This window comes from Zonotrichia albicollis, chromosome 5, assembly GCF_047830755.1.
Source record: "Zonotrichia albicollis isolate bZonAlb1 chromosome 5, bZonAlb1.hap1, whole genome shotgun sequence".
Lineage (NCBI taxonomy): Eukaryota > Metazoa > Chordata > Aves > Passeriformes > Passerellidae > Zonotrichia > Zonotrichia albicollis.
In genome coordinates, this window is record NC_133823.1 from 12,762,142 (window position 1) to 12,787,613 (window position 25,472).

The 25,472-nt window shown below is 41.1% G+C and overlaps 2 protein-coding genes across 10 annotated transcripts in view; both read right to left on the minus strand.

Moving 5' to 3' along the window:
• Positions 1-17,371, minus strand: part of MMAA (metabolism of cobalamin associated A) — a 45,829-nt gene extending 28,458 nt beyond the window's left edge. For 6 of the 7 annotated variants that reach the window (XM_074540813.1, XM_005485318.4, XM_026792327.2 and 3 more), the window contains exons 1-2: positions 1,541-1,691; positions 458-934 (exon numbers count right to left, since the gene is read on the minus strand). In XM_074540813.1, the coding sequence (XP_074396914.1) occupies positions 458-878 (421 nt within the window). In that variant the 5' untranslated portion in view covers positions 879-934; positions 1,541-1,691. Of the gene's footprint in view, positions 1-457; positions 935-1,540; positions 1,692-15,490 lie in introns of those variants that run through there. The other variant, XM_026792328.2, reaches the window with a different exon arrangement.
• A 137-nt stretch (positions 17,372-17,508) lies between these two features.
• Positions 17,509-25,472, minus strand: part of SMAD1 (SMAD family member 1) — a 43,925-nt gene continuing 35,961 nt past the window's right edge. For all 3 annotated transcript variants that reach the window (XM_074540810.1, XM_074540812.1, XM_074540811.1), the window contains exons 5-7: positions 22,810-23,031; positions 20,289-20,545; positions 17,509-18,910 (exon numbers count right to left, since the gene is read on the minus strand). In XM_074540810.1, the coding sequence (XP_074396911.1) occupies positions 18,767-18,910; positions 20,289-20,545; positions 22,810-23,031 (623 nt within the window). In that variant the 3' untranslated portion in view covers positions 17,509-18,766. The remainder of the gene's footprint in view (positions 18,911-20,288; positions 20,546-22,809; positions 23,032-25,472) is intronic.

The following is a 25,472-nucleotide window of genomic DNA, read 5'->3' on the forward strand; positions in this document are numbered from 1 at the left end:
AGCTTCCAGGAGAAGCAGGTTCAAGTCTCCTTCAGCTGAAAATCAGGCTGCTTAACAGAGGGCTATAAAACAGGAAGGTGCATGTTTTTCCTTCTATAGACTAAAAAAGGGATTCAGGAAGGGTCCAAGAAACACCTTTAGGAAAAGACCAGGTGTGCTTGAACACATCTTTCACTAAGTGTAGATAACATCTGCATCAACCTGCAAACTAACTAATGTTTCACCTTATAATGGTTACACAGCCAACCCTGAATAACACACTCCCAAGAAGCCATGATAATTTCTAAAGCATTCTCAAAAGCATTTTTCATCTCAAGCCATAATTCCACTGGACAACAGAAGTAATCTAGATTGGTGATAAACCACAAAAAAATAACAATGCAAGACAAAACCACAAACAATGATAATAAAAGGTGAGGACAGTAATTACTACTAGACAAGACATAAAAGGACTAACCCACTCTAAAGGCAAGTGGCTTTCCTTGATTTAACTTTTCTTGTTCCCTGTGGTAGGATAATACCTTCTGAAGGAGGACCTGGGCTACTTTCTTCTTCCTACTCTGAGTTGATTCTATGAGTGTAATGGATTCAGCTAAGCAGGCTCTATGGCCCTGGATTAGCCCCTGGTAAAGTCTGTCTACGAATCTCTGCTCCTGGTCAGAAAGCTCCTCTGCCTGCAGCTCAGGGGCTGCCTGCTGGCACAGCTCTCTCCTCAAAGCGTTTGATGAACAAATCCATTTTGTGCGACAGTGATGTGCTGGCCCGGGAGACTCAAGGCCCGGGAAATCTGCTGGGGAAGTGAAGCGAAAGTTCACAAAGTAAGTTCTTCTGGAGAAATAACGACAAGGGAATCTCAGCAGCAAACAGGGGATCTTCATCTTGTTTGGAACCAAAAAGTACCAGAGTTGTCAGTTCACTTCTATTTGCAGACAGCCTAAAGAGAAGGAAAAACATTTTTACTTTCCTCAAAGCACTTTTGTGAGGACTCAAATTAAGTTTATGTACACCCCTGATCATCAGCTTTGATTTTATCTGTACCCACTGCCTTGAATAAAACTGTCCCCTTTTCCCGCTAAACAGACACAATAAAAACACACTACAGAACCAAAAGCACAGTATCTCTTTATTATCATACTTCATAAATTAAAATATTAAAAAAAAGTACTTTTAAATAAGCCTCTGAGAGCACACTACAAATCCAGGAGCAATCAATCCTTAAGCTTACAGAACTGGTGGTACATTCTAGTTTGACGGGCTATTTTAGGGCTGTTTTTAACAATTATTCGGGACGAGGGCATATTTGCACTTATTTCAATCAGAAAGAGGAAAAAGGGAGTGGGAGAGAGTTCAGACACAAGAACATTCAGAAATAAACAGGAGGAGCTGAGGCCTCCCCGAGGCGCCCGGGCGGCCCCAGCCCCGCTCCCACTGCGCCGCCTCAGCCCGGGGCGGCCGCTGAGGGGAGGAGGGCAGGGGAAAGCCGCCATTCCCGGCCGATCCCCGCCATTCCCGGCCGCTGCCCGCCATTCCCGGCACCTACCGGAGCCGCCCCGCTCCGCCCCGGGAAGTGACGCCCTCAGGCTGAGCCGGAACCTGCTGCCCCACGGGGAAAATGGTGAACACGGCCGGTAGAGGAGGGTGCCGAAGGGCAGGGAGCTTCCCGCCATTGCCCGGGCCTCCAGAGCGAGGGGTCAAGGCCTCAGGGCTCGGGTCCGGCCATTCCATGTGTACACAAACTTCCATGGCCGTGGAGTCACAGTCTCCCTGCTCTGGCCTTTCAGTGATGGATGTTTCAAATCATCGTTTCCCTCTTGATTTAGTGGTATCCACTCTGAATCCGTGCATGGCCATTTACTGGTCCTCCCCCCATACACCAGAGAGGGAGAAGAAATGCTTAAAACCCCCCATGTGCTTGTTAAATCACGTTTATTTTCAGCCTTATTTAACCTCCTCTTCAAATTTAGTTTCCTGTCGTGGAATGTTGGTTTATCGTGAGGTGGGGTTTGTTTTGCTTCCTTAATTTTTTCTTAAACTATTATTATTTCTCCAGTCATCTCCCAACCCTTTTTCTTCCCGTCTTCTTGTTAAAGTACACAGACACACAGACCTATTTCCAGTGAATATGAACACACAGAACCCACTGACTGAGCTGTTCCCAGTGCCTTGCACTGTCCTGCAAAGACTTTTTCCCAGTGTCATCACCTGGGCAGTGAAAGTGACAGACTATTAAATAGCAGAAGTTTTGTTCTGAACTGCTGAACGCACAATTTAATCTCACTGCTGTTATTCCAGTCCAGAAGATGATGCTACACAGCGACCTGAACACTTCAGGGCTAAGAAAATATACAGTTTTGTGTGCCTATCAGCATGGGATGAAACCACAGCAGAAAGAGACAAGAAGTTCTATTTTGAAATAGCCTCATGAGGTCTTTCTGTTTAACCAGGTCTTTATTCATCAGAGTTAGCCTGGATCACTATCATCTCTTCATTAACAAGCTTTCTAAGGCTCTCTGTTTCAAGTGCTGTACTTACACCTAGGTAGCACATCCCCACTACTATTTTAATAGCAGCAGAAACAACAAAAAAAACATTCTACTTCTGCTTAATTCACCCTTCAGTTTATGCCCCTTTGTGTTCTCTGAAATTGAATACTTTTGTCAGTGACCTTGGTGAACAGGCATGGAAAAGTGCACATTTCATCAATGCTGAAGAGGAGAGGGGATTGTTCAGTTCTCTATGATAACCTTGTGGACCGGAATAATAGGAGTGAAATTAAAGTGTGCACTCAGCAGTTCAGAACAAAACTGCTGCTCTTTTATACAGCCCACCAGCTGTACTGCCAGTCTGATATGGCCACAAACAGGCATGAATGTGCTATAGAGTAATCTCCCTGCAAGAACTGTTTTCAAGACTTTGCACAATGGTGAGGTCTGGAACTCCAAATTGCTCAAGTCATCCTCTTTTTTTGTTCCTCTCCCCCCAGCTCTGATATTCAACAAGTTTGCTTTTCACCAGTCAGAGGCTACAGTCTCCAAATGCCAGATATGAGAGGAAGACTTCCTATTGCCTGGTCAATTATATACACTCTTTTTTTCCATAGTCTTTCATACATCAGAGATTATATAGGTCTGCTAGAACTATGTGCTCTTCTACAACCTCTGATTTCCTTTTACTATAACCTCATCCAAAATAGGCAAAATACTCCCTTAGAGGCTGGATCATATCTAGAGTCTTCTTAATCTACATCCTGCCATGCTACACAGTGTTCTTGTGTTTCTCCTAGGGTCTTGTAATGTATGCAACGAAAGGAGTGTGGGGGGGTGGGGTTTGGTTGTTATTACACACAGCCCAATAAATTTTGGGCAGACTCACTGTATTTGTGCTTTCTAATCTCCAACACAGAGATTTCTCTTGGCTTCTGTATTCTTTATCCATTCATCATTAATTTACTTAACATTGTTGCTGAGCTATTCAGGAGGGTAATTCAGTAGCTTTCTACATCAGGCTCTGTTTCTCCCTTTTCTTAAAAATTATTTTTCAAATTTGGGCTGGGGGGAGTGTGTTTGTGGATTTGGGTTTTTTAAATTTCAAATTTAACTCATATTCTGTGTTCTCTTTTCTTCTTTTCCCCAAGGGTGTCAGAATAATAAAAATGCACCCCCATAGTTATTCCATCACAGTCTGCAAACTTCTCCAAGATTTAAGAAAATTGTCTGGTATAACCTCCTTGCTGCAAATTTATCCCAGTGTTAAAGAAAAGGGTACTGCTGGTAACTCATGAAATAGAAGTCTTCCTTCTAAGCCAGTACTAAATCAAACAACCTGTAAAGTGTTATAAATATTGTGCCATGAGCTAAAGGTGCAGGGAGGCACAGACATTCAGGCAAAATGTGCAACTGAATCCAGATCATTACAAAAGAATAGAAAAAGATCCTTCTGTAACTTCTCACAGCAGGAATAGTATTAACACTAGAATCTGCCAAATTCAACCATGCAAATTTACATTCCGTCTAACTGGCTTCCACTTGCAGTTTTAGTTGGATTAGCTCATTCTTTCTTCCTCTGGCAATGCTGATTTCCTCGCTCTGTTCACCTCCTCTTTAAGAAAACCCAAAGTAATCTTTGTGCACATAATTAATACAATGACACTTAATATCATCACAGACATTTCTCTACATCAATGTGCTGTAAAGGCCAATACAAAACCACAGTCCTTGCCATGGTACAAACTGAAAATACAGTGGGACCAAATGAGACCATTTGCCCTTTATTTCAGAAGGCAGCCCTCAATTCCTTTCAGTTTTCACAGAAGCAGAAAAGTTTGATCCAACCACCTCTTTACAGCAAAAGAGGAAGCAAGGTAACTACTGATTACAGCCTTCCTTTCAAGAAGAAAGGCTAAGCTTTTCAAGAACAGTCTTAGCACTCTAGACAAAATATACCTTCTACCTTATCTTAGAAGATAATTGGACATCTGAAATGAAATCACTAGAAACCATATTCACAGCTGAAAGTTTGCCTGTTGAAATGCACCTTGAGCCCAGGCCTCAGATCTGCAGTTACAAGATTTCCTCGGGCAAGGAAACACCAGAAAAAAGGCCAAAAGCCCTGCAACTGTTACACCAATAGGTGTTTGCCGACTGTGAGCATCCCAAGGTTTTTCTACAAAGACCAGGACAGAGCAGCAGGACAGCTGTATGGAGAAAACAGCCTTTCCACAGCTTCCCAGGGCCAGCCACCTACACAGGAGGACAACCCCATGGCTGAGCAGATTCTCTGTACCTGTGCTGGTGAGGAGCCATCAGGTTGTCAGGAAAATTTCCTTTTCCTGAAAGCCTGGAAAAGGAAATTTGCTCTTTGAGCTTTGGCTGACAGCTACAAGAGAGCATCTGAAGAAAGCAGAAGGAAAAATTATCTTAAATAATTATGGTATTTGTGTAACATTTTTATAAACAAGGGAGCTGAAGTGTCTTTACAAAACGTTAGAGAAGTGACTTCAGTGTTTCCTTGTTGGTATGAACTGAGCAGTGATTGCAGTGATTGTGAGAAATGACATCAGCCATTACAGGAAACTTTTCTACTGCTTATGCACAAGTTTTTTAATTGTTAATGATGCACTGCCTGATGTGAAGTGATTTTTAAAGGGGACAGATAAAACCATCTTTTCTGTAAAAAAAGGAAAGACATTTACTATATAGGCAAAAGCCCCAGACATTATTCCTATACTACTACTGGTTGTAAAAGCCATTTAAATAATGTTCTCCAAGACCAGTTCATTGTTAAAATTATAAACCCAGAAGAGCAAGTCACTTGCCAGTAAAATAATATTTCTTTTTCTTTCAATTAAAAAAGTATTTAAAAGCTTGGCTTAAAGAGTATGTTTTTCTCCATGGCCACCAATGACTCATGATATCAAAATATTTCTCATGTAGTTCATTATTACACAGCTGAAAAGGAAATAATGAATTGCCTCTTCCTGTTTTTTTTAATACAGCAATGAAACCATACTAATCATATTTGTAAACATAAAAAATATAATACAATCTGACATCTGGCTTGGCTGAGGCACCCTCATTCCCAGATACTTTTTGCTTAAGGAAAGGCCTAATTGGTTGCAGTTTTTAAGTTCTGTAGTTGCCGGAAACTCATGCTGGAAGTCTCAGTTGTGCGGGCATTTGCTTGCTTACTCTCCAACGTGCCCACAAAAGCAAGACTTACAATCCAAAATTGTGTGCAAGCTAAATGTCCCATTTTTCCAGGCAGCTGTAGCAGATGGGTGTGAAAAGGATAAAAAGGGAAGATTCTGCTAAGATTCAATGCTGTATGATCAACCCATCCAGAAACAGAGCACAGCAGCATTCTGAAAGGCTGACTGACTCAGGAAGGGCTTGCTAAAAAGCCTGTTGGATCATACCCTGTGTCATTGCTTTACACCACAAAATACACAAACACCTTCATGTAAGTGCACCCTACATTTACAAAGCTTAGCCTAATGGTACAAAATACTGTACCACAGAATTAACATGAAAGAAGAATCTTTCATTAAGACTAAAAGGGAAGCAAAAAACTCCAATGCCCAAACAACAAACACCACTGCAGTCATAACTGATGCAGTTGCATGGGGAAAATTAGCATAGAGCATATGGAAAAAAGTCAAATATTTGTTTTGAGGATCAGCTAATAGAGGTCCAGAAGGGAAATTTGGAATCATTTTGTTCAGAAGTTGGTATTTTCATCTAATTGCTTTCCCAACTAGGTCCATGTTTAGAAAAGAATTCTACATTCAAGCAGCAACCCCATCTCAGTATATATTATATTATGTTGCAAGAATCAAAGATGAACACCTGCACTTTCCCCTCACTGGAAGTTAGCTATTCATTTGTTGTCTGAAACTTTGTGTTTATCTTTAGTGCAGAGGAATAAAATTGAGAAATGATTCCCGCGACTCTCGCCAGGAGGCTTCCCTTACCTCTTCTGGCCAGAAGGGGAAGCTAGCGCTATGCGGCTGAGTCACACAGCCCGGATGGACTCGGAACACACGGGAATTCAGGTCACCATCACCATGGATAATCTGCCCTGTTTGGCCACGGCAGAGTTTAACCACCTGAGGAACTTAAACATACTGAAAATTTACTGAGAGTGCATCCAGGAGGCTTCAGAGTGTAAAATACAAGAGCCTCTCTGCAAGCATGTGTCCCATCTCGGTTTGGAAAATGACTGACAGAACACCAGCAGCAAGTGGCTATAACCCTGTTTAGGAGCCCCTTACAGCGAGTTTCTGACTTCCCAGCAGGATTTTGCTGCTGCCCTATCTCTGGTCACTGCAGCAAGTCAGGGATCTCTGGGTAACATAAGACTTACTTAGAAATGCAATCTTATTTCCCCACCTAAACCAGAAACAAAATACAAGGCATACATTTTAACCAAAATTCTGCTACTGTGTTAAGACACCTGCTCAGAGTATCAGTGTGGGAAACAAACAAAAAACTTTATCGGACACACATGAAGAGTTGCCTTGTTGCATTAATATTAAAGGGTTTTTATTGTTTAGAATGAAGACAAGAAATCTGCAGTACTCACAGCTCAGATGGTTTGTGATTATCAGCATCCTTCATCCTTTTCAGAGAAGATTCAACTGAATTTTAGTATGGAAGGGGATAGACAAAGAGTTTTGTGTTTTTTCTGATCAGCTATTCCATTTCAGTTTCTCAGCATTGAAAACTCAGCTTCTTTATTTGACTTTAGCTAATCTATCAGACATGTTAGATGGCTCTTTCCACAGGGCTGTAGAAAGAAACAGCAGCAGTCAGATGCCAAAAACTCTAAGTAGGTCTGTCCAAAATTTCTAGTTTTGTGTCTATCTGCATGTCTCTAGTCTGGTCTAGACTCAGGCTTTCTGCCATTTCTGGAAAGAAACTTCCAGGAACACTTCATTTCTAGGAACTTCCAGGAATGTGCTCTCTTGCTCAGCCAGAGGCAGACTATTCAAATTGTCAGTGGATGAAGCATTTAAAAAATGGATGTAGGAAGTCTTGAATACAAGTCTGGGTTACACACACAAACACCATCCCTTGTCCCTGTTTGCCATTTATTCCAAGAGAACATATCCCTGGTGCTACCTTCTTCTCATGAAGCAAGACAGATACTAAAACAGATGCTGAGTACGTCAATGAGAGTGCAGTCACCAATAGTCAAGGTCTGACAGAAGGCCTTACAAGCCCATTAGTTTTTAAAAATAATCTAAAAGGATGGAATAAGCAAAAAATTGATAGTGTTGCATTAAAAGTATTCTAGGAGGCCTCCCAAGTTGCAGTCTCTCCTCATCACCATCCCTTTCTGCTGCTAACTTCTTGTATGGACTTATTCTAAAAAAGACAGAATGAGTGGAGACTGAAAGGATTAAAACAGCAGTTACTTGCAAAATGAGATGTTTCTTGAAGGGAAGGGATATGGATTTTGTCTTCTTGTATTTTATACCGAACTCTGAAGAAGCTATAAAGAATTTTCTGCTAGCATCAAAAAAATGCAAGAAAATTACAGCTCAAGTCAGAGCTCTCAGCTCTTACTCCATGTTTCAGAATCACATGTCAATGACATTTCACCTTCCCAGTGCTCCTGTTGCAGTGAAGGAAAAGTATGCAGTCATTCAAATCCATACTTCCTTTAGCTGGTGTTCTGGAAAAACAACATTTCATATTTTAAAGCCTCATGATCTACCCATCTAGTTGTGAGAAGCATAAAAATTTTGATATCATCTCCTTAGAGTGCATCCATTCTTGTAACTAAGTCTATGAAAAGAATAAAGGTGGCATCAACAATCTGTTTTAATGACAGTGTTTGTATCATTTCCTATTACACAAGTAACACTTCTCCAAAGTCATTAGTGCCCTGCCATTATAGCTGTCACTGCTTCTTCAGTCTTGCTGCTCTGAGAGCAAAGACTCTGTGGGTTCCTGTTAGGAATATTGATAAGCTTCAGGAAAAGCTCTTTTCCAGATGGTCTTGTATGAGGTATTCATACTCCAGCACTCTCAATGATGGTTAAATGCTTGTACAGAACACACTCCTGAGCAGAAAGAGAAGTTTGTTACTAGGATAGCTGTGCAAATCAATGCATTTTTTAGCTGCAACTCATCCTTAACTACACAGGCATGTGGAACAAGGAGAAGAGAGGAAAATAGTTTTGCCAGCTTTATATTAAATCATTATGTCTCAGTAGGTATGAAAATATATTCGGGTGACAAAGGCATCCTCAACATCTCTGACAGAGTTCAGCTCTTCAAAGTTCAGACCAAGCCCTAAACACAGCACACAGCAGGAAAGCATCAAGACGACCTTTGCTATTCCTGATATGCATTTTTCTAACCTGCCATTGACCATCTCTCCAAATAACCTATCCAGATAACTTGTTAGTGTTTAATGTCTTAACTGGCACAAAACTCCTCTCCCTGCCCCTAGTATTAGACTCAATTTTATTCTGTGCAGTTTAAGAGTGCCATTTCTTGTCCTATTCTCTGCAAAGCAGAGTAAAGGAATTTAACTCTTCTTCCCCAGAGTAGCTACCTAACACATGTGGCTTCAACACCTCCAGGTTTGACCCTTTCAGTTAATTTTAAAGCACATTTTATTTATCATGATGTTTTAGAACAAAACTTAGTGAGCAGGCAGTTTGCTTGCTTGATTCTGCCACCATGCCCACAAACACTCCCGCATTAGTTACTGATGACTGCAGTGCCTCAGAGGCTCAGACAGCAGGGCAGCAAGTAATTCAGCAAAGGTTACTTCTGCAAACCCTTTGGTCAGCTTTTCTGGAAGGAGACTACAAATACCTAATGCCAGTTATCTAACCACATACTTTCTTAATGAATACATTCGAAATAATGAAGACCACATTTTAAAGTCTGACCTGTGAAAGAAAACTCTTTTTGTTCCTTGTGATCTAAGAAAAAGATGACAGCACATCCATTTTTTTCCATTGGAATAAAACAAAATTCAAAAAAAAAAAACCCACCCAACTTTTGCCTCCTCACTTTCAGGCAATTTTGAAAACAGTAACTCTTGGATAAATGTTTTAACTCTTATTTAAAAAAGAACAGTGAATACTTAGCAAACAAGCAAATAACACTTTTAAGAGTTTTAGTGTTAAAAGGTATCAGAGTAACAGTCAAATAAAGAAGGGGCAAGAACAAAAATAATAGCTTAATCTAAGGGGGTAATTTTTGTTAATTAGTTTAACTAATCTTTTCTGAGCACTAATCTGGACATTCCACATGATCAATTTCCAGAAGACATAAAATTTAAAATTTTTAGCTCAATTATGTAAGAGTCCTGAGATTAGGCCAACTTCTTCATAGAATCATTGCTCATTCTCACAACAGCCTTAAGAAAGCATCATGAAATGAAGAATGCCTCGGGATTCCCAGGAAAACATGATGGAAATCCACTGTATTTCTGGTGGAGTGACAATCACTAAAGGCAAGTGCAAAAGACAATAAAAAACGCACAGACATAATACCTAACTATAAAGCAAACCCATTTTGTAGAAAAGCAAATTTTAACCAAATAGTAGAAGAAACATTGTAACTACAAAAGTGATTAATATGTGGAATAGGGTATGTAGGGAAACTGCAAAATGCCTTCTAAATGAAACTTTAGTCCTAGACAAAGCCCATACACCACTGAAAGGATGCACTATGCAGCCAGCCCCTCATCTGACCAGCATTTACTGCACTTCTGCATGTGCAGAACGTGTACAAGGCTCAAATACGCTTCCAATGCAGCATTCCTGAAAGAATTTCTCACATATCTTTATGCACCCAAAGTGATGTTTTAGTTTTTCAAAGTTATTTTCCCTCCCCTCACAGCCCTCCAGCTTTTAGATTGATCCTTTCAGAGGCTGAAATTCATAATTCATCTGAAGAACACAGCATCTGTTCCATTGTGAGATCTCTCCCTGTGGCTGGGTCAGCTTGAGCCAGAGGGAAACCACATGGAGCAAGTCCCTCCAGATTTTTCCCTTTCCTCCCATAAAACTACAGAAGAATAATTCATTTCAGGGAGGTAGAAGGGAAGAAAGTGTACTCCCCCTCTGTAGGTATGAGGACTTAAATTTCTCACCTGTTTTCATCCAGCTTTCCAGAAAAACAAAACACAAAAACCCAACCAAAACTATTCCTTAAAAGTAGGAATATTATCTTACAGGATGTGCCTTCTCTACAAAAGGGATATTCCAATTATTTACAATTCTATAATTTGTACTTGAGTAACAAACCTGCAATACCAGGTTAACCATCTCAGACTTGTAGTGTGGAAGTTACATTTCTAAAAAATCCACGAAAAATAAACAGGATACTTGAAGAATGCCCAGCAACAGAAATGAAAATACCCCCACACAACTGCTTGTTTTTCCAGGTGTACACTAAGTATCTTCTCATAGTATCACATGAAGTCATACTCTATTTTTCAGTAACCAGCCCTTTTACTGTGCTCTCGAAACTTCTGTAAGTATGGAGGAAGAAAGGTTGTGGAAAGAGGGAGCAGGCACAAGTACTGAGAGGTAGAAACTTCACAAGGAGCTTCTGCATTTGGGAAACTAAAACCAGACACAGGATATAATCCATAGCCCATAAATTTGAAAAGATGGAAATTAAGAGTGCCTAATTTTTACACATGCCCTAGGAGGATATCATCAGTCTATTGTTACATTCCATGATGTTCTTTTGGAGGAAATGAGGGCAGCTTTCACAGACATACTAGCCAGCCCTTAGAAGTACACTGTATTCCACCTCTGACAACTGCATATTTAATTTGCTACCTCTCAGGTTTTTACTGCTTACTGTCATCAGAAACTTCTGATGACCAGAGAAACCTTGACCCTGCTTCCAGTGGTGCAGGTCCAGCCTTGTTCCTGTGCAAACACCAAAACCTTCACATGTGCAGGCTTTCACTCACAAGTGCTGCAGATAGAACATTTGTGTTTCAGATGGAATTTAGAGAAAAAGAGTTGGATGTGTAAGGCAACATCTGGTACTCGCCATTCATCCCACATGTGGAAGCCAGTCACAACCACGTTTTCCAAACTTGTGTGGCACTGAAAGGTTCCCAGATGGAGATGTTACTTGGCTTAGGCTTTCAGCTACACTCAGTCCCTTACAAGGGCTGTTTCCTGTCTATGTGATGGGCAATGTCACATTTTTCAGGCATTTCAGATACAGTTGTAGAGAATTAATTTTGACTGGGCTTCTTGTATACCCCACCTGTGTCAGGCCATGGTAATTCTCAACACAAGGAGACACAGTAATGTTTTACAAAACACAAGGGGTGACCAGAATACGGACAAAAAAGAGGAAAGCCCACATATTCTTCGTATTATTTTATCCACCTTACTATCAAAGGAACAACAGTGCAAGAGCACCCAGACAATTCTGAAACAACAGTGAAATAAACACCAAATACAACAAGAACACTCATAGTGTGGTCAGGATCCTTTCCCCCATTTTATCCAACAAAATGCTCACATTCAAGACCAACCTCCATATTCACTCAGCTGCAAAGTTCCAGGTCTGACCATGCTTGGGATTGTTCCCTGTAGTGCCACTGCCACACCCCTGTCACCCACCCACTGCTGCTGGCACAGAATTGGGCAGTTCCTGTACTTCCTCAGGTGATGGTTAGAAAACCTGGCTGTGAACCTTCCCTTACCACTGTACACACGTGGATCTTTTTCCAATGCTTCTGGGGATTATGCACAGTATGGATTCATCTGGGGCTCAATGGTGCCAACAGATCCTGTGAGGGAATGGATGGCCCCTCACTCAAAGTACACACTGCCAAATCAGGGTCCCCAAACTTGAGGCTCCCACCTTGAGGTGACAGATCAGACTGCTGTACGTGCCCTTGCCAACATTAAGACATCCCAGTGCTTTCCTTTTTGAAAATGGTCAATTTCTAGAGAGTTCAATGGTTTAATATTTTGATTGTAAGCTGCTTTCTATCAGTGTAAGACCAAATTCAACCAAAGATCTACCACTTTATCTGTTCAAACTTGCTTCTGTGACCTGGGGAAATCACAGGGACACCTGAGGCAATGATGTAATTCCTGAAAAACCAAGAGCAACACAGTGGGTCAGAAAATGGAATGGCCCCAGTGCCCAGAGTGTATTCTGAATTAGAGCCATATCAATCATTTGCAGTAGGGGTACAAAGAAACCCCACACTGCAATTAAAAGCTACCCCATGAAAGACTATTTACAGAACTGCTCTCTTAGCACAAGATAAAAACCCAGTTCTTGAAGTTTTGAGTCTCTAGTGCATGCAGATCAAGGTAGCTTCTTTCTGTGCTGCTTGAGAAAACAGCATGGCCCAAATTCAGCACACAGAGGGGTCAAGCTGTGTTTGAGAGGTTTGAAAAGTGTTTGTAGTCAAACCATTGGCTGAATCATGTTCACAATGAAGCCATGCTTGGATCCAGTTTCTAAATAGCGCTGTTGCCAACACTATGGCCTATGGTGATTTTGACTTGAGGAGACTGGTCCACAAACTTGGAGAAATATCTGATGGGACAGCAGCCATCTTTCAGTCTCCACATGTGTATCTGAAAATACTCAGGATTACCAATCCCTAAAGTATCAACAGAAGGCAGCAGTGAAGGGCTCAAAGATGAGACAGACCCTGCTCTCCTGCCAAGAACCAAGTGCTTCAAAAAAATAGTAAAATAGTAAAGTGTTATTGCAGCACTGCACACATCCAGTCTCATTCTCCTGCTTTTTCTAATCTCTGCTCAGTAATCTAAAGGAACAGCAGACCGAGAAGTTCAAAGTTATATTAGGAGAAAGGGGAAGGCAAAGTTATGCACACCATTTTTCTTTATAGAAAAGAATGTTTTTACATGTTACAGGGACATTGGGGAAAGCTGCAACAGGAAAATCAGAATCTGTTTTACAAAAGCAAACTGTGCTCTCCCAGCACATCTCAGCAAGTGACCACTCCACATAAAGAAAACTCTGAGCAAAGCAAGCCTATAATATAACTATTGCTCATTTTCTATTTACTGTAGTACAGAACTGTAAGTCACAGGTCTTTATCACTGCTATGAGATATCTTAACTCCCGTCTACAATCTGGAGCAAGTGACAGTGTTTACTTCTTCAAAATTAAACTACAGCAGCCTCCTCTGAGCTTTAAATATTTAGAGTCTCAGATGATCTGGCAGGATCATGAAGAGAACATACACAACATTCAATTTATGTCTTAGCGGCACGATAAAAAGGGGAAATTACAAGCCAAGTCTTAAAAAATATGATCAATCTGCACCCATTAGAATAAAAAAATCTTAACATTCCTTAAAGATTATTGAATCAAATTCCAGACTTCTGGACTGTTTGTAAAATTTGGGGGTTTGTTTGATTTTGATTACTTCAGTTGCACAAGATCAATTAACAGCATACTCTGAGGATCATTTTTAACTGCAAGGCATTCATCAGACCTGCACAAAAACTGTACCCATCTTGTCCATTCACTGCAGCAGACCCACTCAGCTCTTAACCACATCAAGCCCAGTGGATGTAAGCACTGTCAATGTTACTGGAGCCACTTCTGTGTTTGCAGCAGGCTTTGATCAGGAGGCTGTCTCTCCATCACACCTGCCTCATGAAAACAGCTCACCACACAGCCCAGGGGACACAGCCCTCCCCGCTGAAGGGACTGCACATGGGGTGAATGAAACAGGAGCCACCTGCCACACACCTCAATTAAACTGAACAGAAGTGGGGAACCAGAGCCCCCTGCCTCAGCAGCTCCCAGCACATGAAGACACACAGACACATGACCCACAGTGGCACAGGGGCAGCACCTCCTGGGGATGACAAAAAGCAATTTGCAGAGTTCAAAAAAACAAGGAAAGTTATCAAGAATATAGAAGTCAGTGAGGGGTGCTGAAGGAGCAGAGAGGAGAGAACATCCCCTGAAGGACATGGCAAGGGTGTCTCTCTTCACGGAGTTAAGTCAAGGACAGAGAGGGCCAGAGGAAAATACGAGCCATTTTCCCTTCCCTCCTGCACAGAATCACAAATGTATTGAAGAAAATGAACTGTGAGATGATGCATGTAAAAATGTACTGCTCCACCACTGCTGGTGATGGTGGAGTTATGTTGTATATCTAGGCAAGCATCCAGAAAAAGGTGACTGCCAGTTCATGGCCATGAATCACAAATCTCAGGAGCACACTACGAGGCTACAGTGTGTTTCACAGAACAAACCAGCAGCAATTACTAAAGAGAGCACCAAAACACAGCTAACTTCCAAAGTGTCCATCAAAGACACCTTGTCCCACCTTAGAGTGGGACAAGGCAAAGGAAAAGTCAGGGAGGTAGGCACAGCAAGAAAGATCCATATCAATTTCTGACACCTCTACACTGATTTGTTCTCTTCAAATAATGATACTCACACCTGCATTGCTTAGAGGCTAAAAAAGACAGCTATACTTGTCTTAAGACAATAAAGGACAATAGCTACAGTAGCAAGAGCAGTGATTTAGCAGCAAATGGCTTTAGCAAAGTAGACAGCAATACCAGGTTAGCAAGCATTAAAAGATCAGGCCCATAAATATGATACAGGATATGATAAAACATGAATTATTTTTTCCATACCTTCCTAAACCCATACAGGTAAGCATGACTACTTCTCTTAGCCTTCAACAAATCTTTTAAGAGTTCACCAGATCCTCCTAAATGATTAAAAAGTCATCTCCATTCTATTTGATTTCCAGCACTCAAAAGCCGAAGCAGAGATTTCAAAACACATTCAGCTCCATGGAATTATTTGTGTCCATGTATAGTGCTTTTCCTCAATACAGATATCCCTGTCTTTTCAGTTTCTCCTAACAGAGACTTGTCTTGGCTTTTAAGTAGCATCTCCTGTGTTTAACTCTTGTTCAGGAGATTAAATGGAGAAAACTATGAGGAAATAAAACCAAATAAGCAACAGGAACTTACCTGGTTACAGAGCTGACACTGTAGGCTCTGTCCGCGTTTTTAGTTCTCAGTGTTCTCTGTTTTGTGAGAGGTCAGCAAGAAACTCTTTTTCCTTTCATTCTTGTCATTTGTCTTTAAAAGCTTTCTGACTCCAACTATCCAAAGCAGGGCAAATCAGAAGGAAGACTTCTTCAAAATGATCCAAAAGTTTTCACAGCAGCCTGAAGCCAGCAGTTGCTTCTTCCCAGGTGAGTTCTGTCCTACCTCCTGTGTTTCTGGCTGTTAGTCTGTTGTGCTTTAGCCCCAGCTGGTAACTAATCACCACTCACTGGCTGCTCCTTCACTCACCCCAGGTGGGATGGAGGAGAAAATTGAAAGGGTGAAAGTAAGAAACACTTGTGGGTTGAGATAAAGACAATTTAATAAGCAAAGCAAAACAAGGAATTCATTCACCACTTCCCATGAGCAGGCAGGTGTTCAGCCATCTCCAGGAAATCCAGGCACCATCACACATAACTGTAATGTGGGAAGACAACTCCATCACTCCAAACACCCTCCTTTCTTCCTTCCTTCTTCCCATTTTACATGCTGAGCATGACTCCATATGTGACAGGATGTATGTTGGGTCAGCTGGGGTTGGCTGCCCCTGCTGTGTCCCCTCCCAACTCCTTGTGCACCCCCAGTCTCTTCACAGGTGGGGTGGGAGGCAGAAAAAGCCTTGGATCTGTGCAAACCCCGCTCAGCAGTAAGGAAAACATCCCTGTGTTATCAACACTGTCTCCAGCACAAATCCAAACCAGCCCCATACCAGTACTGTGAAAAGAAATTAACCCAGACAAAAGCACCTGAGAGTCTCAGGTGCTACTCCAATCCACTCATCTCATTTAATGAAGTGCAGCTGACACATTCTGTGCCCTCATATGAAGGTACACTTTCCTTGCACCTAGTATCTCCACACCACAAGCAAAAAGCTGAAGAACAGATAATGAAAATATTATGTACCCAGCTCTTCAACAGTGTTATAGAAAAACTGACAACAGAAAGAACTCAGAAAAACTGGGATCCTGCATGTCCCACTTAATTCAGATTACTGCTGAAAGTTTCTGAAGCACTGCAGAGCTACTATTTTCTAATTTCAATCCCTATTTAGGGAAAACAGAGAGTCATTACAGCCCAAAACATAAAAGACAGCAACATTCAAAGCAGTCACAACATAAAACTGTCTTTTCTTACTCCAACGCTTTTTCAAAGTTTATCGAAACTTGCACAGGATCATCCAAATAGGAAAACATCCAAGTAGAAACACTCCTTAAGACCTGCATGATGGATGGTTACAGCACTAATTAAAAAAGAAGTCAGTACCTCACAGCTGCATTCCATAAAAAGCAATGAAACTGTTGGGAACAGCTGGGAGTTTATGTAGCAGGGGCTGAAGATATCAAAAACAAAGGCAGTGCCTGAGCAGCAAACAGCATTCTTCCACTTTTTGGTCATCTCTACATTTTATTTATTTTTAAGGCTTACATTTGTGCTATGACCACTTCTTTATGAAAAAGATATGTCAAACTGAATCTGAAAAGAAACGAAAAAACCTGTTATTTTCCTGGAATGTAAAAGCAGCAGGTTCCTCTCAATAGGGAACTTGTACATTATGGATTTTTTCCCCTGAGCAAGGAGAGAACTTTTTTAATTTTAAAAAATGTATATACTGAGCCAAGCTGTGGAATTAACTTTAACAAAACCACCAAAAAAAGAAAAAAGGAAAAAAGAGGAGAAAAAGGTGGCATTGACTCATATTCCAAAAAGGGCTACCACTCAGTTAGTCATTACAGAGACAGACAGATGCATTCTGTGTCTGGCTGAACACACACTGAGCTCTGCTGCTCAGCCTCCCCTTGCTCCTGAGTTTAGCGGCACTACTAACCTGTACTAATCATTACATCTAAGCTCAGCACATCTTCATTTCTAGTTGTTCCTCCTCCAAGACCACACCTTTATCTGGCTTGTTAAGAGTCTGCTAAGAAGTGGACAAGACAAGGTTTTAATCAAATGTAAGCAGTAACAACAGGTTTTATTCAAAATTTCCAGTAAAGAGGACCCACTAGTTTTGGAAAAAAAGTACTTGAAAGTACTACAGCTTACATGAATATAAAAGAGCAAAGAGAAGAAAATAAATCAAGCAGAAAAAAAAAATTAAAAATATATATATATTTTTTAAAGTTTGAAATAGACCCCCACAGGGATACTGAACTCCTCCAGACAATTAACAGTTACTAGGTTTGGCAAAACAAGATTCTCTCACAAAATTAAAAGCCTACTTTTGTTACATAAACTGTATAAAACTGCTCAATAGTTAAAGAGCACTCTGTACAAATTTGTCTTGAAATACATAGAGCTACAGCCTTCAAAACTGCAGTAATTAATAATTTTGTCCTCTTCATGGGTAAAAGAAGCTGCACAATTGCTTTGGGGGAAAAGGAAGAGGCAAAAATAGTCAGAACTAACAAGATAAAGCCACTATGAAAACAAAATGCACAACAAAATTCAGACCTCAGTTTAAACTAACACGCTATGTTTACAATATATTCTACATTTCAGCTGTCATTTTCCCCTCCCACTCCCACCTCCCCCCATTCAAATATTCCTAATTCCTTTATGGTCTAAATCTAATTAATTTCTAAACTTTCAAATACACCGTACATACATTTAGCAAAAGAACATACCTAACATTCTTACAGCAGTATGGTCAGGACACAATTTCAGAGATAGCACACAGTTATTGAGATTAAACCTTATGCTTGCTTTTACTTTGAAAGAGAACAGCAGCCATCAGTGTAGTGTTTCCAAGAAGTACTGAAGAGAGGCTGCAAGAAGCAGACTTGGCCAACATCCACTCTCAGCTCCAGAGGACGTGGGGGGAACCAGTGAGTGCTGAATGTAAGAAAGGAGAACCTTAAGAGTGACGGCTGCCGGAAAATCCTTCGGGAACTCTGTCCAGCACACTGAGTTTGGCTTTGGCTCTGTTGTCCCTCTTGTACTAAGCCCTGTAAATCAACTCCACAACAGTACATTACAATGTAAACTAAAATTCTTTATACCAACAGTATGTCAAAGGGGTTTATTTATCTTTGTTTTCTGAACCCAGCAGTTGGTCACAGAAGTCAAGTGTTTTCATGGCTCTTTTTCAGCTGTTGCCAGCTGAGGGGGGAAAAAAAATAAAAATGTGTGTCTGACTCATACATCTTTCAAGTACATGCAAGGCTCAACTGTTTCCGTAATGCAGGAGCTTGGGACCTTTTAAGACACTGAAGAAATAGGATTATGAGGAGAGCCCATCTGAGTAAGTACTTTATCCAGCCACTGAAGGGGACCATGGAGATGTATCTCTATCCAGCATGGAGTGCTCGTTACATCCTGGCGATGATATTCAGCTCCCCAGCCCTGGAAATAGAATCATAAGTGGGGAAAGAAAAAACAAATCACTTTATATTATAATACTAAATACATGAAAAGTGTACTTCCTACCAAAATAGCTTTCAACAGTCATTATCAGCAGGGTGGCACAGCACCCATAGCACCCACCAACTATTATCACTTTTCAACAAACAAATCAGAAGCTAAAAAAATTATAAATGTGAAAAGTATCATTTCAGCTCTCTTGGAATGGAAATTTTTAAAGACATAACTGTAGCAGTGCAAAACTTCCCCATACATCAGTGCCAGCTGCCTGAGGTCCCTAAAAAGCCTCTGAAGAGAGGGATACTCAAATCTTCTCTGCCAAGACTGAAAATGGAACAAATTGGGTGGAAATGCTGCCGAACAGATCAAAAAATTAAAAGATGAAGTGATAAGACTGATGTGGAAATAAGGGTGAGACATCTGTCTGACAAGAACCAAAGTATCATTCTTAGGATGGGGATGATAAACACAGCAATAAATCAGAAGCATTCCTCCTTGGAGAAAGAGGGCATGGCCATCCCCCATCAGGCTGTTTCTCTACTTAAGACAGGTTTTGTTTCAACTCATACCTGATTCTGTTACAGTAATTACCAAAGATATGAAGAGATATTTAAAAGCATTCAAAATTTGTATTTTGTAAGTGAACCATTTTTGGGGCAGGTCTGAAGAGAAGACGATGACATCTGCAGGTACAGTTTGCTCTGCTCTGTATTAGTTTACTCACTAACGAAGGAATTTCCCAGCTCCCAGCACAGCTGGCAGCAGCTCTGAACACTGTGCAGTGCAACTTCCAATACACAAGAGGTCCTGTTTGACTGTTTAGGCTGTAGGATGCAGAGCTGTAAACAGCCTATTTCATTTTAGGAACCCCTGTCTTAACACATCTGAAAGCTCTCATCCTCCCATCATGGAGAAGACTGCAGCATATCACTATCTTCATTTGATTACTTTCATTTAAGGACCAGCCCTTTCATATCAGTACCTATGCTGACACACACAACAGCCACATCACAAATCCTGACCTTGCATGCCTTTCTAGAATAGAAGGCTATGCATATTATTCTAAATAATGACTGCAGCTCCTAATTTGGGAGTTGCTGGTCAAGATATAGAGGACTTACATGAAGAAACATCTTCTGTAAGTCACCTCAAGCTTTCCAAGTATGCGGGTCAGATGGTTTTCTCTCCACAAATGCTTAATTTCACTAAGATCTGTTAGACTTAATGAGCAATTCCATCCTTAAAATTAACAGCCATTAGTAGGCTGATGAAGGAACTTACTGGACCATTTAAAATTACTGCATTAAAAAAAAAAAATTACTTTGCTTACAAAATAATCTCAAGCAAATTGCCCACATACCTTTACGAAACTCATCCGGAGAGTGCACATCTTAGTAAGCTCGTACACTGTCTCAAAGCCATGGTTCACAGACTGAGCCAGGAGCTGAGCAAACTCTTGATTATTGAAAATCTTCAGACTGCAGCCACTGGGGATTTTGCAGACCGTGGTGGGGTGGAAGCCGTGGTGGTAGTTGCAGTTCCGGCTTTGCACGAAGATGCTGCTGTCGCTCAAACACTCAGCATACACCTCCCCTCCAACGTAGTACAGATGGACACCTGCGAGGAGAAGGTGGCAAATTCACACTCTGTGTCTGCTTTCATGCTCTGTCTCCACAGAGATAGGCTTCTGTTCAAAGAGATAAACCTTAATTACATATCAGAGTATCATCTGTCTTCATTTCTACTTTTCTCTTTCATCAGTGGGCAATCTGAAAGAAGAGTATGTATGCATGTAGGTATATATGTATGTATGTATGTATGTATGTATGGGGAATCAACATGTTGTATATTCAACAACACCAAACTAGCAAGCACAGGAGTTTTGATGCCTTCCATTGGACAATCTGACCACTTGAACTTTTTCTCGTTATATTTAAGTGAAGCAGTAATTGGGAATGCAAGCAGAGAGAGCAGAAACCTGGTGCATCATTTGTAGATACTGAAGAAGCCCCAAGCTCGATTCTCTGGAAAAGTCTTGGGTAATTTGGGTAGCCTCAGTTTTGTCAGCTAGCTTTAATTCCAGAAAGCTAGGTGGGAAAAAAAAGGCCTTTGCATTCCTCAGACCTATCTGCCAAATGAGGCTACACACCAATTTTACAGTCCTCTCCCCATCTCATGCCTGCTCCTTCACCTTTCATCCACAGCAGCAAAGCCCCAAAAAAGTAATATACAGAGAACCTTTGTGTCAGTAGGAGTCAATTCTAAAGGTTTTGAGAAAGCAAGAAAATTTACCTTCTGTGTTTAAAAATGGTTTATTTGCTACTTAAACCTCACACAATGTCACAAATCACAGAAGTGAACATGGAGAATAGAAAACTCGACTGCAGTCCAGTAAGAAAGCCTTGACTGTGCTCTGTCATGTAAGATTTTGCCACTGACTGTGTGGGTAGATACATACTCCCACCTGATCTGCAAAAACATTTATGGCTATGTCTTCAAGTTTGGGATTTACTCCTCCTTTCTCAAAGACTAACAGTTCTACATCACCATTACTTGTACACCTTTACTTATTGAACTGCATCCTTGTCTCTCCCACGCTCTGCTTTGGTACACACGCAGTTAAGTGCTTCAGCAGAACTCTGCCTGCAGCTGGGTTGCTCCTAACAGGAAAAATGAATGAGGTGTTAAATAAATATCCTGATACTTGGGAAGATGGATGGGGAGGAAAAGAAGGAAGAAGTATTAACACTTGAGTGGCACAACACAGGTGTGGTGCACTACTGAGAGCTGCACAAGTTCCCATGAAGAGAAAAGCTCTCCAGACTGGGGGCTCAGACTTTAGGATCTGACAGTTCTCTTCAGCTTCAGTTTTTTCTCCTTTTCAAGAGCTGGCACATCTACCCCACTGCTTAGGCATGCTGAACCCTCAACTGTCTCAGAAAATTTACAGTTTACCAAAAATGTAAATACCTAAAAAATGTGCCTTTTAGGAATGGCCCACTGCAGGGGGCAACCTCGGCTTTGCCTGCCTTTTGCATTACAGATGAGTTCAGAAAAGAGGACTGTATTAAATAGTCAGGCATAAAGATGAAGATTTTCTCTTTTGCTGAGACACAGACACAGAGTGGAAGCACAAAATTCCCACTGAAAGAATCACCAGCCTGTGAAAAATGCATTTGGAATAAACTGTTTTAGCAGGTTATCTCCCAAAATACATGTTAGGATAGCTCATTTATGTTAGAACTAAGGCTAGCTAAAACATTTGGTGCCAAGAACCACAATTTGGATTTCCATATACAGCAATAATCAAGATAAATCAAGACATTTCATTAGACAAACTGCCTTAACCTCTAATTTAGATTTCAATAGCCTTCAGGCAAATAAAAATTGATTAAGGGTGAAAGCTTCCTGTAATTACAAACCAGGTAGGAACAATACTTTGTTTATAAGACTAGGCCAGAAAATTATATGTTTACCAACACAAGCACCTCTCCCACATGCTAGGGAAGAGCAGTTTACTCTCGAGGGAAGTGGCCCAAGTTGTCATGTCTTGGGAAACACCACCCTCACCCAGAATGGATGGCCAGATCCCAAACTCACCTTTGCCAATGGATGGCCAGATTCCAAACTCACAAATACCTCTCCCACATGCTAGGGAAGAGCAGTTTACTCTTGAGGGAAGTAGCCCCGGTTGTCATGTCTTGGGAAACACCACCCCCACCCAGAATGGATGGCCAGATCCCAAACTCACCTTTGCCAATGGATGGCCAGATCCCGAGCTCACCTTTGCCAATGGATGGACAATCCCAAACTCACCTTTGCCAATGGATGGACAATCCCAAACTCACCTTTGCCAATGGATGGCCAGATCCCAAGCTCACCTTTGCCGATGTGCCGCCTGGTGTTCTCAATGGTGGAGTTGCGGTTGACGTTGGAGAGCAGCCCCAGGCAGAACCTGTTCTTGTTGTTGGAGGGGTCAGTGAAGCCATCCACCAGGATGCTGGTGGAGGACGCGTGGAACGCCTCCCCCACGCGATTGTTCAGTTCGTAGTAGACGATGGAGCACCAGTGCTTGGGCTCTTCGTAAGCGACGGCCTGGACATCTGCAAAGCCACAATGGAAACCTTACAGCCCAACAATGCTGGAACATAGGCTTGAGGAGAAAACAGTCCTAAACCAGCAGATTTGGGCTACACAGAGTAAAATAATTTCAACTTAAGACTCAGAAGAGACAAAGGCTGGCACTAGGTATGAACAGAAAAGTATAGGAAGCTCCTGGGCACATCCCAAGCCGTGCCCCAATATCCTTGTCCCATTTCCTGCAATTCTGCAACTCAGCTTTCTTTCCTACTCAGTAGATGTATTTCTGCTTCAGTTCATTTTACTAACTAACTTCAAGTCACCAGTTTGCTTACTGCAAAGTTGTATAGCAACAGGAAGAAATAGCATCACACGACTTTATCAAAGACCATTTTTCACTTTACAAAGAAGTACAGCAAGGCAGCTTAAATATACAGTCAGCAGATTAATCTTTCAGCATTCAGAGTGTGACCAAGTCTTTCTCCTGGGTTTTTTTGGGAGAATGGTAGGAGACTTCAAGAAACCCAAGAGAGATTGATATTTGTCTGCAGAACATGCATGAAGCACAGCCCCAAATAAAAAGAGGCTGCTGAGGGGTTGTGCCTTCTTTTAAATGAAGGACACTATTTCACTACTAAGACTAGAAAAGTTGGACTTGCTGCTGAAACACCAATTGTGCAGATCCCACTACAGGGCAAAGTGCTAAAATGAAAATCAGACTGGCAATATGGGAAAACTTGTTTTTTCTGGCCAGAGGTTTCCTTCTCCCAGCTCCAAGATTTTACTGATATCAATCAGCTAAGATTAGTGTTCATATTTTCCTCTGTTCACAAATCACACCACTATGAGTTTCTGTTACAGAAACAAAAAAACAAAAGTCCCCCTCAAACCAGCAGTTCAGAGTAGATACAAAAGGTGGCAAATAATCAAGAGCAGGATAACACATCCTATATCACTGTGGAAAAACTTCTGAACATAGCGTTGATTGCTAATAACTTGCTTAAAAACACTGGTAAAAAGCTGATCTTTCCTGATAATCTGGCACTTTCCATTCCTTCACATCACTGTTGAAAACGGGGAAAAAAAAAGGAAGAAAAAACAGTCTATAATTATTAGCAAGAGGTTGCTACATTTTTAATTCCCATAAAGATGCCAGCAATTATCAAAGCTGCAGCTTTGCCCCAGTTCTCAAAGTCAGGAAGAAATCTTGCCAGCTGGCCATTCTTACAGAATTAATCATATCTCTCTCACACAGATTTCATACTGACTTCCTCACATTTGCTTTAAGTCATGCAGAGCAGGTGCGTTTAGTCTCTCTATTCCCAGCATGGGCCAACAATGGAAATTACCCAACTCCATTGACAGGATGCAGCTTGTTCAATCAAATCTCTTAAGACTAACAAATCACCATGAAGAACACACTTCTACAAAGTTTGCAACAAAAAATGATGCAGTAAGTTCACAGTAAAAACTTTTCTTCTACAACCTGCAGCAGATTTTTTTAGAAGTCCTGCTATCACAGCATACATATGTGAATAATAAACATGTGAAGGCATCTGAAAGTTTTTCTTTTTAATGAGGGGACAGAGAGGAAAATTAATTGTACTAAACTACTAGAAAGGAAACATATCATTAGACAATTTTTATTTTGAAATGGCTGAATGATAAAGAGCAAGAAGAAAAATGTAAATTCTTTTTTCTTTATCATGTCTCATGTATTAGAAGAATTCTGTAATACGCATTTTGGAAGAGGGACACACAGCTGCAGAGGTCTGCAGTTAGGCATGAAGTTTGATAAATATATTTCGGAGCAGTAAATTTCTGGCCCAAAATTCCTGCAAACTACTCATACCCTCAAAGTGTAGTCTGTGTGAGCAGCAAAAAATGGAAGTGCTACAGACTGAGTTTATCACACATAAAATTCATTCCAAGCAGAGAGTAAATAGGCTAACACAAAAGCCATCCAAATGGTGCTAAGAGGGCAGATACACTTCCTGAAACAAGACATTGAGCTTAGCAACAAAACAAGTACCAAAAAAAAACCCAAAAAAAACCAACCTCAAAACCCAAAAAACCCCACCAACACCAAAAAATCCAAAACACACAACAGTTCAATTGTTCATAGCTTGTGATCTTGATAATCGTTCTGGCACAGCATCCAGCCTGCTGCTTTTTCTTGGCATGGGCCACAAGTGTGCAAGCTGAAGTGTTCTCTGAAGAATCATTTCTCACAAGGTGATGATGAATGCACAGAACCCTTTGCTCAGCAGCCATGGCTGCTGCTGTGGTTTTAACAAGCAATGTGTAAAAAGATGTCTGTGTCACAGCACGTAAAGCAATAGGCCTTTATTTCATACAGACTTTTAAAGTCTCTAAATGCCACACCTCAGGCAGATTACTCAGTATTCTGCAGCCTCAGAGGAGTTCTTTCCATTCAGAGATTAGTGGAAGTTCCCAATAGAAA